The sequence below is a fragment of the Dermacentor albipictus genome, chromosome 7 (assembly GCF_038994185.2).
Source record: "Dermacentor albipictus isolate Rhodes 1998 colony chromosome 7, USDA_Dalb.pri_finalv2, whole genome shotgun sequence".
NCBI classification, from domain to species: Eukaryota; Metazoa; Arthropoda; class Arachnida; order Ixodida; family Ixodidae; genus Dermacentor; species Dermacentor albipictus.
The window spans coordinates 106,992,540-107,008,080 of NC_091827.1; the positions used below are offsets into that span (position 1 = coordinate 106,992,540).

General features: G+C 42.1%; 1 protein-coding gene across 1 annotated transcript in view; it reads right to left on the bottom strand.

The window, feature by feature from the left end:
• LOC135903518 (uncharacterized) overlaps nt 1–15,541 on the bottom strand; it is a 68,154-nt gene that overhangs the window by 31,100 nt on the left and 21,513 nt on the right. The window contains exons 2-3 of the mRNA XM_065433832.1: nt 13,187–13,202; nt 10,424–10,551 (exon numbers count right to left, since the gene is read on the bottom strand). Coding sequence (XP_065289904.1) covers nt 10,424–10,551; nt 13,187–13,200 — 142 coding nt within the window. The 5' untranslated portion in view covers nt 13,201–13,202. The remainder of the gene's footprint in view (nt 1–10,423; nt 10,552–13,186; nt 13,203–15,541) is intronic.

A 15,541-nucleotide genomic window follows, 5' to 3' on the forward strand; every position in this document is an offset into this window, starting at 1 on the left:
TTTCACCCATTCCAATCGGAGATGGACAATGTTCTCGTTATCACACGCCACGACAGTGGAACACCATTCGATCTCGCATTAGCGAGAAGGCACGTTGCTGCCGCCTGCGCCTACCCGCACGTTGGCATAGCCCCAAACACAATATTTATGGTTCGGGAAAATATATTAGCACAGACCACATATTCTGCTTCTGAAACTGCCAGTAGCGTCGGATCAAAAAATTTACATTGATATATGCGGTACTTCGTCGATGTTTCAAATTTTTGCGGTTTTTCATATATAATGTGCGATTTCGTCTCATTCACTTTGGGATCGATATTAGTATAGCATGACCGGTGAGGGTTAGATATAAAGAATTGTTTCCCAGAACTGGTAGCATTTATTTCACCCGAAAAGTTAGCTAAACCTGGTTCTATACAGAGAGCATGCATGCAAATTTGCAATATTTGTGCGCCTTCTGGTTGTCTACAGGCAATGTGAGAAACATTATTCTCCATTTTTGGTTTGGTAAGCCTGTCTTTCTCCAAGCAATTTTTCAATGGCGGTGAAGAAGAAGAAATGCTTGGTAAAACGTTCAGGATGGTAATCAATGTGAACACATTAGGTGATTTCCTGCAGAAAAGCGAGAGAAAATTTCTTACTGAGGGTTTTTTAAAGAAGCAACGTTATTTACATAAGTTTTTTATGAGCTTTTCCTAATCCTATAGAAATAATACAAGCTGATTAGGGGCCCAGGTTTTGCATGTGTTTGCAAGCTGTGGCCTTCTCGATATTGTCAAAATACATTATAGGGGTCTCAAGAGGTCGCAGCGCAGATTATGAATGTGGAGGGTTTCCACGCACAACTAAAATTATCAGCTATGATAAACTGCAACCTTGGTAGTGCATCCCCTGCTGTCACTCTACAGCTGCGTGCGGAGGCTTAGTCAAGGCACGATGATATTAAGGATGACTTTCACTTTTCCGCACATTTTTAGCTCACCCAGTGGTAAAACTGTGCGCAGTGTAGCTTGGCTTCACCATCACTTAAACGACAGCATTAAAAAAAATACGCTCTTTGATAATGCAAGATCATCCAAATTGAAAGCTATATGCCTTCTACAATGGGTCAAATTTCAATTGCATGTACAATTTGCATGACTTTTGAATATTCCTTTATTATGCTTTTATCGAATTTTCAATGCCTTCTTATGCACTGTCCCCCTGCATGTTTGCCTTGTTTTTTCTTCACAATGGCTAAAGTGCCTACCTCACTTAGAAATATATTATACAACTGCTCTTTATGGGTACAGTTTAGTTGAAGCTGACTGATTGTATCTTGATCAAGAGGCATGCGCCCTGACATAACTAGAAGCATTTTTTAGCACTTAACCAGCAACAAAGATCAATACTAGTGTAGATGTTCAACTTGCATGCGTAGCACTAAGATACAGGTCTGATCATTTGAAGTATGTGGCATCACAAGATGCATTGATGAGGGTGTATTTGGTGTGTGTTTATGTACGTGATGAATAATTGAAAATGTGTATATCCACATATATCAAATCTTCTATAAGATGCGAAGTGAATGCAGCTGGAAGCAGATCGCCGATACAACAAAAGTAATTCAGTTTTTATACACTCCCTTACAAGGTTCTATCGCTAAGCTCAATGGAAAAATAAATTTTATTGCTTCAAGTTAACGTTCTTTTGGCTTTGATGATTTGACACCTAATTGTACTAATGCATTGCATCTAATTTACTTAAACCCGCAGAATTCTTTATACAGTTTCCAGAGGTAGATGAAGAGATTTCCAGATGAAGTGGATTTATCAGTTTCCGGAAGAAGAAAATGTTGGCCAGGCAATAAACATTTCACCTTTTACCTGGATATTGCGTAGAGACTGCACTAATTCTATGCTTGACGATCTATTTCATACTATATGTCTCGTGTGCGCATGCATTTCGAGAAACCTTAGGTTTTCTGCAATCCATACTAGTAAAGAGTCAGACATTTGAACAATGACTTATGTCACACAGGATAAATGCGTTGTTGAGTCATCCGAAGATCTACTTCACAAAAGACAAGCCAGAAAGTAGTGAGGCCTAGAACTTCATATGGAAGCAACTGACCGATTTTTGTAATGTAGCTTCGGACAAGCTCTTGATTTTCTATTTTTTCTTGGGTGATATATCTGGCCAGTGCACACTGCTCATCTGCATTACCAATTGACAGCTTGCAAATGTGTGTAACTAGTGACTGATCAAACTTAATAATACGGGCCAATACTTTTTTTACTTTTATATTTGTCATGGTTTTCATGCTTATTTCAAGTTTATGGATGTTCTTGCTACACAGACTTCTATATAGTTGTCTACAATGGTTTATTTGAGTGTTAAGGCTCGTCTTGTATCATCTATATGTACTGTACTTCTTTGTACCTAAGCATGCTGCACAACGTGTTCTGTAGCATAAAGTGTTCAAAATTACTTCGCTTTCTTTCTTTACTTAGTACTGCAAGTCATAATAACAGGCTTTCTTTGCAGTATTGTTCCTTTATAAGTAGCATTTTGTAGCGTTGTGTGCTTTCAGAAATAGGCTTACACTTTTAGATCACGCCCATGTAGAGCATTGGCATCAAGTTTCGCGATTGTAGCCTCACATGTGTTGCGTAGCATTGCTATTTGTTTTAATATGGAATAATGTAGGCATGTATCTCCACCAAATCATGAGCAAAGCCCCGCATTGGAAATGCTGTAGTCCTTACTGCGGCCCTCCTCAATACTTTGCAAGTGATGTCATTGATCCTATTGAGCACTCACTGGAGAATGGCTGTTTCCAGTTGCAGCAAAAAATTATGTTGCTATTTTAAGCACAATGATTATGTGGGTGACTTACTGATCGGGCATGCCGTGGCCTCAGCGTGCGCAGTCCACAATTGGCTTCACCCGTGTGTCTGGTGTAACTTAACCGATATGACATTTAAATCAGACAACTAAAAATCAACTTCTCTTATATATTCATTGTAGACCACAACCAACAGCTTCAAGATTATTTTTCACTATATTATGATAAGAACATAGCATTATAAAACAGTTGCTGCTTTCCTGCCGTGCTGCCCACATATTTTCTTGTAGAACACAATTACAGGTAACATTACTGACAACGTATGGGAAGCGTTGTTCCAAATAGTATGTAAAAGAATGCTACATATATAACTAAATAAAATACTAGAACTATGATCCAGTTCGTACATAACTGAGACAATGCTGTGTATATAACCCAATAAAAATAATTGAAACAATGTTCCGCTTATTTTAGACTTCATCTTGGGGCGCAAGACACACTTAGGGAAGCGGGACATTTGTCCAAAAAAGTTCCTCTTGCTCACTGAAACTTATGCGGAACCAGATTAGGAATGTACACAAGAGATCAAGCTCACTCCATCGGAGCAACTACGTTCAAAGGCTTATAGAGTGTCACCACGCCAACGTGAGATTATGGATGCGATGGTGGAAAAAATGTTGACTCAAATGTTATCGATGAAGTTAGTAGCGCCCGATTCATTTCTATCCTGGATCTAATTCGAGGCTACTGGCAGGTTCCGCTCACAGAGCGGGCCAGCAAATATTCCGCTTTCATATGTACGTTGGGAACGTTCCCCCTTAAGGTCCTACGCGTAAGTTCGCAAAATGCAATGTAATATTTTTCAAGGCTTAAGGATAAAATGTTGCGAGGACAGCAACAGTTCACCTTGCCTTGCTTAGATGATGTCGCCATATATTCTGCATCCAGGTCGGAGCACATGCAACATCTGTGGGCAGTGTTGGCCCGCTTGGGTGAAGCAGGCTTAACCGTCAATGCACCCAAATGACAAATGGCACAAGCGGAAGTCATCTATCTCAGTCATGTTCTCAGACAGGGCCGTCGCTGTAATTCTGTGCTAACATGGTCTGCAGTACGAGATTTCCCGCAGCCACGCACAAAGACTGATATCCAATCATTCTTAGGGGTTGGCGGGTACTACCAGCGCTACATCCTTAGGTATTCTCAACTAGGTAGCGCTCTAACTGATGTTCTTTGAAAAAGTGAGCCGGAGAATGTTCTCTCGGACGAAAAAAAGAATTCCTCTTTCAACGACCTGAACAGCGCGCTGACCAGTCAGCCTGTGCTAAGATGATGGGTCTGTACGAGAGTATTTGTGGTTCAGAGTGATGTGAGCGAGCGAGACATTGGCGTCGTACTACGCCTAAAGGGAAATAGCAGCAAGGAACATCGCGTCCTTTACGCAAGTCGGAAACTCGCTGTTCGAGAACAGGTGTACAGCGCTAGTGATGAAAAGTGTGCATGTCTCGTGTGGGCTGTTCAAAAATTGGCTTGCTTTCTCGTGGGCTCGAGGTTCGTTATCGAAGCGCGTCATTGTCCTTCAAATGCTTGAAGACAACGCCTTCCAAAAATGGCAGTCTCCTGCACTGGAGTGTCGCATCGCAGCAATATTCTTTTCAAATACGCTATAAAAATGGGACCCAATGGCAATGCCGATGGCTTCAGTCGAAACCCCTAGACCGAGAATCGACCTCAAATTTTCCCCAAAAGTTGTGCTTATATTTGCTTTTTACTTTTTATGTAGTATTGAAGGGTCTTATATGTTACGCTGTTCGTTGAGTGATTTCAACTGAAATGTATAGCAAGTACATGTATGTATTTTGTTCTGCTGTAAGTTTTGTAAAACTCACTTTTGAGTGGAAAATAACCCTAGTGGAGCGCAGCGAGAATTTTTCTCGCACCTGTTGACTGAGCGAATGATTATCCGTGTAGTTATTTCGAGGTTTTCCATGAACTAGAAACTCTTGAAAACGCCTCCGAGTCTTCCAGACTGGGACCGAAACGTTGAGCGATGTGGCTTAACGCCCACCGTTTTTCGTGTTCCACAGAGCTGTGCCACAACAGACGACAGTAAGCACCGATCTGCGTCATACCTCTCGCCAGCAAATGTCGTCCTCTGCCCATGGGCAGCTCCTTTGTAGGTGGGGCAGCCTGTTACGGTTAACTTAGTGCGGCCAGGAATGGAACAGATGCCAAACGCCTGAGACTCGACATGCCTAATTGTCATGATCATCAAAATGAAAGGACTTGTCCGTCGGGTGTATACGACGGGATCATGCAGCAGTGTAAATCTTACTCTTGTCGCTCCTGTGCTCACCACGCCTACGCCAGGGAGTGGTTTTTGTACGAATCCCCCCTGTGTGAGTTGACCCGACGTAACCTACGATCAGAGCCTATACGTAATTGAGTAGCTTCTCTGGGGAATTCTTCTGTGTGGGGTGAGCAGTGTGCTGACAAGGCCCCCTACCGGGGATCAAGTGAGAATGAGGTTTCCCGGATGGTCTAAGGTATGAGAAGGCTACCGAAACACCACGTGAAGATCGTCTCTACCCTTGCGTGCAGGAGCACACATGCCGAACGTTTCTGTAGCTTTTGTCTTTGAGCTCAATGCCACTGAAACCCTTTTCCCCTAAGAATAGGTGTCAGCTGTAACATGAGAAACACAGAAGCACTCGTTTGCGCTGCATTGTGTACACGGTAAACATCCCGATTGGTCAAATTTGTTCCAGTGTTCCCCACACTACGGCGCGCCTCACAATAATATCGTACTTTGGGCCTGCAAAACAACATATTTGAGTTGATTTCTTTACTTTCCACACCGAGCACATTGAAGTTGTGTGAGAAATAGTACATTGAATGCGTAGAGAATTTCTACGAGTGACTGGCGAAAGCAACGCAATTTGCAACAAATACGTTCATCATATTGTGCTTACATACGTTCACATAATATGATGAAACTGACGGCAGCCTATGAATATATCTCACATTTTAAAACCACGTGGTGTTTTTTGAAGTTTAACCGACTTTATTTTCATGATGTAACAAGATAACAAAATAAACATTTTTTGGACAGCAAAACCAAATGACGAAAGTGCACAGGTTAATGAGTATGGTACCAAACTTTAGTTCATGTGGCGCTCCATAGGCACTTTTAAATATTCTTAGATGCAATCTGTAGCAGATCCAGTATTCTTCAGAGCTGCAATTACATATGCAGATGTCTGCACGAAGGTAGTTATAAATTCCGAGAAGGCTATCCAAACGAGGCCACTGGTAACGCACCCACAAAAGCAGTATGTCTGAGTTGTAGTTATAGCCCGTTAAGTGATCAACTCTGGGCATTGTAAATAGGCCATCGTTTTACGTAGATCACAAGATGCGGACGTGTGTGTAACGTATTAAACTTACGTACGACGCATAAATGTCTCAAAACTACAATAAGAAGGCACATGCACTTGTCCTTCATCGAATCGACCCACCTCCTCACACCACCGGCAAGTTGCACGCTTCCTCGCACCACTGCCTTATGAAACTAATTAACGTCCATTGCGGCTACTACTGAAGCTTTATTCTTTTAATTCCTTGCTGTAGAACGCTCTAAAATGGATGTTTACCAGTTTGCTTTCCAACTCTTTTGTGGCTGTCTCCAAGGGACCACCGGAATGTTGCGCGTTTCCTCGCACCACTGCTTTGAAGAAACTAATTCGTGTCTATTTCGGCTACTCCAGAAGCTTTATTCTTTTAATTTCTTGCTGTAGAACGCTCTCAAATGCATGTTTACCAGTTTGCTTTCCAACTCTTTTGTGGCTGTAACCAAGGGACGCATTCTCGGACGGTCACTTTCGGAGATATCCTTATCAGTGCGCGGTGATCGGCTGATTGAGCGAAATCGCTCAAACCATGAAACGAGAGAGATTGTGTAGCACACAGTGAACGTCCGCAAATACGTCCACAATATTTGAACAAGGCCTACTCGTTTCCCGAAAGGTTTCAGGTCACTGGACCTTGACCCCAGCGCTTTATAGTCTTCTGAAAAGTGTGCCAACATAATCGCTGTAACACCATTTGGCTATCGTTTATCGTTGTCAGAGTGACACAGAGATACGTAAGAACCACGCACACACAAAACAGCGGGTTACTTCTAGCAGCGGTTCTAATTAGATAAAAGTGAGTGCAACTCGCTAAGGAAAAATGCCATTTTCAAGGAATATGTCCATGCTATAATCGCAAGTAAGGCGGTAAATGTTAACTTTAATCACTGTGAGCCTTCCGGCTAAACATCTCAGTCATTTGCGCTCTAATTTCGTACAGATTTGATATAACGAAATGGACGCTATTTCATATGATGCTTAGGGGCATTACTTTTGTCTTTCACTAACAAAAGTAAAGGGCTCTTTGTGAGAGTGCGATAGTACCAAAGCAGATCATGGTGGCGTAGGTGAAGTTCAAGCGAGTAAACAGCGTTTCACATCGAAGCAAGACAAGGTCTTTCGGAGCATATTAACGCATCATGTGATTTGTTGCAAGTGCTTGAAACGAAGCTCTCTTTGCCTATTCCTCAGATTTTGTCAATGTAGTTGCAGCTGCTGCCGTCTGCACACAGTGTAGAGGAGTGATTGAGAAAGTGTTTATACTTGGCGAGAGCGCGGAAGAGAGGAAAGGCGAAGCGAGAAACTAGTTTGCACTTTCGCCTAGTATCGAATGCACACAATGCCCTCTGGAGCTCCGTGGAAGTATTCACATTAGCCTCTTGACAGCTGCAATTATGCGCGATCCCGCATAAAAGCACTGCATAAATTGCAGCGCTTACCTTTCTACTAACGTGCAAGTACAGAGGGCAGGTAGATAGAATGCTAAGGAGGAGGCGGAGAGGATCCACAGTATATGCCGAACCGACGCAGTCACGAACCGAGTGAATAACAGCCTGGCCACTCTTCGCTCGCAGTCCGCATGCAAGCGTGTGTGTTGGGGGGGGGGGGGCAATGTGAAAGTCACGTGAGAAGGTAAAGAAACCCTACTACTATAGCCAAGACAGCAGTGGCGAGCAATATGAAGCTGCGGTGCGGCATTTTTCTGCGATTTCAGAAAAATAAACACCATGCATGTTTGTAAAGCGGACAACTTACGGTGGGCATGCAGTACCCCGCATAAATGCTTTTAGGGTCTAGGCAACAATACAGAAGCGGTTACACGTCAAATTAATACTTCAGTTCTTGCCGCCGTAGCTTTGCAGCTATGGCATCGCTCGAGGTCGCGGATTTGACCCGACCATGGCAGCGACATTTCGACGGAGGCGATATAAAATGAAAACAAATGGTTGTCCGTTTATACTTAGCGACACGTTAAGGAACACCGCGGTGTCAGAATTATTCCGGAGTCCGCTACTATGGCGTGCCTCATAATATGATTGTGGTTTTTTCAAGTACACCCACATAATGCGATATAGTTCTGTCACGAGGCGGTGTATCACGGGAAGCAATTAGCTCAACCCTCTGAGAGGTTATCAAGTATGGTGCACAACAACGCCTCAAGCAAATACGTTCTTCTGTGTGTTCTGTGTACTACGCAGACAAACAGCAGCGGTGCATGCAAGGTAACGTTTAACAGCAACTCACCCCTCGCGTGTTGGATTAAATGTTGAAGAAATTAAACATTCGCTGTCTGCGCGATCGCTAATTATCAAAGTAAACAGCCCAGAAAGCTTCGCTTACGTAGATTCCTACAGTGCGAAGAATCGGCATAATTATTTATGTTAGTTTTAAGGAGTGCAAGAAAAGCTTCTACAGCGGAGCTTGTATTTCATCGATATAAACGACTGTTAAATCACGTTGACTACACCTACGGTACTTAACCTCGATTTAGTACCATCTTACATAACTCCCTGTACTTTGCCTTTACATTTATTTGTTCTCTTGGTATGCTGCACTATTTGAGGGATCGGCTAGCATGCTTAAACAACGATATTCCCGGGATAGGTCCACATTTTTTGTTGAGTAAAACCAGACCTCGTATTCCTGGGCTTAGGCGCGCTGCACAATTGGAAAGACAGATCGCAAACAATTTTTATACTGCCACTGGCCACATTTCTAAATTGCATTGTCTCAAGGATCCATCCACACTTTTTCTTGGGTAAAGCCACACTTCCGGTTAGGCTTTTGCGCGCGTGTACTGTGAATGAGTGCATTCCGGTTTCATTTCGACCTCTTAAGTGCTCCATACATATTCATCCCTATGCTAACTTGGCGTGCAATTGTTTTTGTCCTAAGTCTCCGTCTGAAGCCTTTACTGTTGTCCTATAGGTTTAGTAGAATGCTTCGTATTGTCTAATTGGAGAGACGGAAGTGTTAAAATACCTAGATTCCATAAACACTAAACGATCTTAAGTAGCCAAAGACGACTTGACCAATAAAAAGCCAGAAAGGTGCTCTTTCTGCTGACGTCAAATGAAAAATAGCTAAATATTTCTTAGAAATGAACTATGGTGCCGTCTGTCATTGTAATCGCGAAGCAGTACGCGTAATTTTCTACCCTAGGATGATAGATGGAGTCACCGTTTCATTGCAGCAGAACGCACATTTATTTCTTTACCAGCACTAGAGCAGACAATGCGTACTTCTGAATTTTCTAGATAAAACACTGAAATGATGCAGCAGAACGTTCCGTTAACGTCAAGTATGGTTACTTCAAGCGTACGACGTTTTAGCGCGGCCGATCTTTTCACCAGCTGGAAGATTCAGGTAAGCGTTGACAAGTGTTCGAAGGGGCTGGTTGGTGCATCATTGAAATAAAACAGAAACAGTGCGACGCAGGATGAGCGAGCAAAGAGCACTCCGTGGCTAACATTTATCCTTCTTTTCCTTTCTTTTATTGATTTCAATGATATATCTATATGTTGCTTCTGCAAATAAAGTATTTAGTTGATAGTCAGCGCTTTGTCCCGTGCTTTTCACTCGCTCGTGCTGTGTCGCGCTGTTTCTGTTTTATTTCTAGTATACGTATTCCCACTGAAAGTGCCACATACCGCTTTGGACCGCATTCGCTGTTCGATAAAACGAGCCACAATTGGTGAGAGCGCACCGGTCGTTTATTCATGTATATATGCACATCTACGTTATGGCCTTTTAATGATACAGTATGCGTTTGAACATTGCTTGTGGGTTTCTGCTGCGAAGCCGTTGAGAAGCTCTTAGTAGCTGAAGAGACACGCACATATAAGAACAAGCGTTTTCTAGAGTATGAGGGGACAGCTTACCAAGGGGAGAGCTGGGCAAAAAAGAACCAATAAACGTGATTGCTGGCTCAGCTGCTGCCAGTGAACGCGACTACTATGCCATGTTGAATGTTTGGGATGTAAATGTTTAGCAGTTTACATAAAAATGCACAGTCGTTTTTTTTAAATTTTCTGGCGAGTGAATTTTCGCTCACTCTTTCCAATTTTTTCACTTTAGTAACAGAACTTTTCCGAGTTACCAAACAAATAATTGCAGCGCTATTATGTAGTTTCTGCTTTCAAAATCTTCTCATAGTTCACAACTCAACCATAGCCGCACGACTCACTTTGGACGAGCACCAGGTATGCCCACACAAGGAACACTCCAATTGTCGCGGCCAGAGAACACACTGTGTTGATCCCAGCTCGCTTCGTATGGGAATTACTGCGCCTTTCGAATGGTCCGAAGCGCACACTGCGTAATGAGTATAGGGTGCAAATGTTTTCAGTGCATATGGCATCATGGAGGAGATCTTGCTTATTATTGACGTATGACACGGTGCCGCTACAATTGAGGAAGAGCAGTGTTTCGAGTGTGTTGAGTGCGCCAATACTTTCCACTGTTATTACAGAATAGATATTTCCTCCCTTGCGTATTTCTGTTACGTACCGTCTATATTTCGTTAGGAACTTCTTAATTATCAATATTAACAAAACGAAGCCTTAGCAAAAATGTCGAACTACTGTTCGGAGGACGTTTGAATAGAGATATTTTACAATTCATAACTTATATACAAGAGCTCAGTTGCAACTCTACATCCTTAGCGGACGTGACTAGTAACATAGCCACGAAAAATGTTTCAGGTAGCCATATATTGGAAAGCTGAGACATCATCTTCCAACAGACCATTAAATTTTAGAGTACGTGTTAAGCTGTAGAGGTTTTTCTACCATGGAGCCATTAGAGAAGTAAACGAGGAGTTTATCCAAATGAGCTCATAGGTGATGTGAGAAACTTTGCTGCTAAGTAGGTTTCAGAAGAATGACAAGACAAATTTGTCAACTTTTTTTGTGACACCCTTGAGGGTAGTTGTTCATATGGCGCATATGGAAGCAGTCCCGTTGTAATGCAGCCTTATTTCTAAATACTTTCCAAATTATTTTAACTTTCTTTACTTTTAGTTACTATTTTTATTTTCTAAATACTTTCCAACTACACGGCAACAGAAAAAGTTTTATTACACGCAAATAAACTCATGCTCTCCGGCATGGGCGAGTAGCCAGTGCCGAAGCGATCGGCGGCAGCCATCTTTTATTCCTTTCGGAACGGGACAGCCTGCGGCTATTCAGAAGAAAATTCAGTTTTGTTTTGCATATAAATGCATGTTTAAGGCGTACGCGTCTTATTGACGTGGTAAGTTTTTGCGGTTTTGTGACATCGCGTAAGAGGCTGGTGAAGTGGATGCAGCCCGAAAACTTTTGACCAATAACCGAGGGCTAATTGCAAAACTGCGTCGAATCAGAAATACCTATTTTTGCTTTTCTTAGTCTAATCAGTGTGTACACGTCATATCAGATGGGGAGCTTCGTGGTTTTTATGACGTCGCGTCACAGACAAGTGAAGGGGGAGGGGGGAGAGTCTTAAAACGTTTTGGACCAATCGTGGCGGGCTGATTGCAGAATTGGAATAGAAAAGTTTGAAACAGTTTTACGTTATAGCACCTCAAGTTTGAAAGATATCATCTCGCAGCAAATACTGTTACTGCACGTCGTGGGTGATGATTGTCAGGAAAAATATTCCTTATCGGTATCTTCCACGACTGCCACGACGTTCAGCTTGAAATTTTGTCATGCTTCACGTTACAGGTTGTTTCTGAAGATGTCATAGCGCAGCCGCCTGTTCAGTGCTCCTGGCGCTCTGGATTTCAATAGTGTATAAGTTCAGCATTAAAATTCGTCAATGAATTATTTGAAATTGATGTGATTTTCACTATTTAAGAAAAAATGGAAGTACGTTAAACTATGATTGCCTCTAAATTGATTTTGCAAGCAAGTGCCCCTATGGTTATAATTGCAAAACCTTAGTAATATTGTGTTTTTTTTAAATCAGACTCCTAAAACTTATGTTATTAGCGGCACGGAGTGTCAGCCTGTCGAGGAGTTTACATTTGTAAAGAACGCCAAGTTGGTTGCGCTCATAACCATTCTCTATGAAAAATCTGCTGTGTAAATGTACGAGTACCAGATACATTGACATTTCAGAAGAGCAGTGATGAACAATTGTTAAAATTATTAAACACAAGACAAAGCGCCATATGTGTTGCGAACAATAGTTTTACAATATTGCATGGAGAAAAATCAGATTTTTTCCGCCGCTATAAGTTTCAAAGCGGTGCACAAATACTTGCAGTAAATGGTGCTGAATGGTAGTTCATTTCTAATTTTAACAAATGGCAGCATACATATGCAGTGTTGGTTATTAATGAATTGTAATTTCCGTACTGCTCCTGTCGACTAGATCATCTAGTCATAACTATGTCGAGCAAATTTAAACATACCGGCAGTATTCGGCTGCAAATTACCGAATGCGTTCCTATGCCACCGAAACGGCCGTTTTCATTCATGCCATAAATAACTTTGAATCTGCAGTTCCAGTGGAAACGATGTCTTCTGTATCGAGAACACTTGTCATTCAATTTCATTTATTGCCATTAACAAAGGTCAGTACAGTGTAACTCATTTGTGCAACAAGACTAAATACAGGAGTTAACGTAATAGCGAAAAAATATCAGAAGTGTGCTAATCAGCACTTCTTAATTGATGCATTTAATGCACAGTGCGAAAGAATTACGGTATCGGTTAACAATGGAAGGAAAGTTGGCTCTCATGTTTTGTTCGTGGCATATACAATGTATTGTATAGATCCCTATCTATTACTGCTGGGGCTGGTGTGGCTTTCATGCTTGCAATAAATTGTTATTGTTGCAAATATATTGTTGCCAAATGGTGCTCATCTGTATCTCCTCTAAGAACATAAGAAATGTTATAGTATTTGTGCCATTGGCCAAGTGAAACCAGAATTGTAAACCATAAAACGGCGTTTTACTTACTTCTCGATATTCATATCTGAAACAAGTGGAATTTTGAAATCATGTTCATTTATTAGAAGTCAAATTATGGTAAAAAGGTGTGTCATTCGAACGCCTTTCGTGTTTATAGTTTAGAGCTCATGAGTGATGGGTCGAGTTGAAGCAACTATTCAGCCTTTTTTTTTTCTTGGAGACAATTTCGCGGTTATTGCTGGCATAATAGTGATCAGGCATCTTTCCAACAGCAAAAGTATAATATACACTAGAAAGACAGGCGATATTGCTCACACCTAAAAGAACGACAGGACACTGCACCAATTCGTTCGCCTCTCAACTAATTTACTTCGGCAGTAGTATTTTTCTGCAGTGAAGATGAGGGGCAGAACTCGCTAAACGAAGTAACAAGCAAATTTTGGCGTAAGAATTATTTTACGAAACAAATGTTTTCACAAAGCTAGAGCTGTTCGTAAAATCAGAAAGCTTGCGATACCCGCCGCTTCAAAGACGAACGCTGTAGTCGAAAAAAGGCATGTATGTAATGGTGGCGCAGTTGCGCACTTCAGTAATTGCGCCAATATTAGGCGTAAGTCGATTCACAAAACCTAAAAAGCCGTCGCAGCTGGCGACTTAAGAGAAATTGCTACGACAGCGGGTTAACAACAGTCTTACGAACCTAATTATATAAATCTGTACCGCTGGAGCTGATGCGGGCAAGCGTTGAAGCACACTGTAGTGGCCGTTTGTCCAGAGGCCACAACTGATAGCCGTGGATGGCACGTGCTTATAATTTCGAGGCGTGCTCTGGTTGGCTATTTCAAAATGCATTGATCAGTTTTAATGCATAATTGCATTGGACGCGCTGTGCTGTGGAATGCAGTAGCATTATTCTGTGCGGCAAGCTGAACGTCCTATAGGTTGTGCGTCTTTACACGCACATAAGCCGGATTTTTCATACCTTCATGACACTCAAACGAATAGTAGCAAAGAGAAGCGTAGTGTCCGTCCCTGAACCCAATGAACTTGGTCATTCATAACTTTCAAGCAGTTCTATATTTTTTTTCTACTTTGAGCTTTGGCTCCCACATAGGGCTGCGGATGAATATATATATCGCTACGCTTTCTCGGCTATACATCTCCACAAGAGATGAAACAACGAAACAAACGCCGAAATGGTTCTAATTATCAAAACTTGTTGCTGTTGTACAATTCGCTGTTGTCTTTCCCGCTTTTAGCCTAAGCCTTGTATTACATTTCTCATAGTTTCAATTCTGCACTAAGTCTAAGCGGCGTGGTGTCGGCGGTCATGGTTTTGCTCACTCTCTGGCCTACGGTGTGAGTGACCGTATGCGTACGAAGGACGGTAGTTTTGCCTATGATGTGAAGTGGGAGTTTAAGTAAGCATACATAAAAAAAGGAAATAGCAAATTAAATCACGTACTACCATTGATGCGAAAATCATGTGGACTGCTCGAACAACAGTGATGCTGTGAAATAATACACCTCGCGATAAGACTGATTAATTGTCGCATGAGTGCACACACACACACACGCACGCGCGCACATTCATATATATATATATATATATATATATATATATATATATATATATATATATATATATATATATATATATATATAAATATGTATATAAGCTCGTTGACGTGTATCATTAGACACTCACAAAGAACGCTCGTTAAGGTGCCCCTACGTTTTTTTTTTTTTTTTCATGCGCTTAGCCAGTAACAGACAATGGACCATGGCAAGAGCAGACGACTAAGCAACGCGACATCCCTGCATGGTTGGCTGGAAATGCTTATTCTAAAACCCAGACGAACACCAGTCTTGGCCGAAATGACGTCACTAACGTATTTCAATAGCTTCAGGCGATATTCCTTCTATGTTGTGCTTTTCTCACCAAACAATGATTTGTAGTGGGGAATATGCATGTAGCGCTGTGGGCACTGCCAACGCTGCGGCGCCAGACCCGAGCTGGAGCTGCTGATGCCAAGAGCTAGGACTGGTCATTAAGAGCTACTTGCAATCCCTCGAACGAGATTCAATAAACCCCCTTTCATTTGGTGTAATTGCAGCGTTACCTATAAAACTGGCTCTGAAGCCGGACGCTACCCACTGTTGCGACCATGCCTGACCAAATCACTCAGGGAGATACACCGCAGCCTCAGCGCTTTTCGTTTCTGGTGTGTTGCGCCAGTGTCATGCTGCCTTCTTTAGCGGCACCGGTGATCATGAGGTGGAGGATGGGCTGTCATCGTACGAACAGGTGAGCCAGCACAACAAGTGGGACAACGCCGCCAAGTTGCACAGCGTGATGTTTTACTTAACCGGCGTCGCTAACCTCTCGTTTCGAAACCAAGA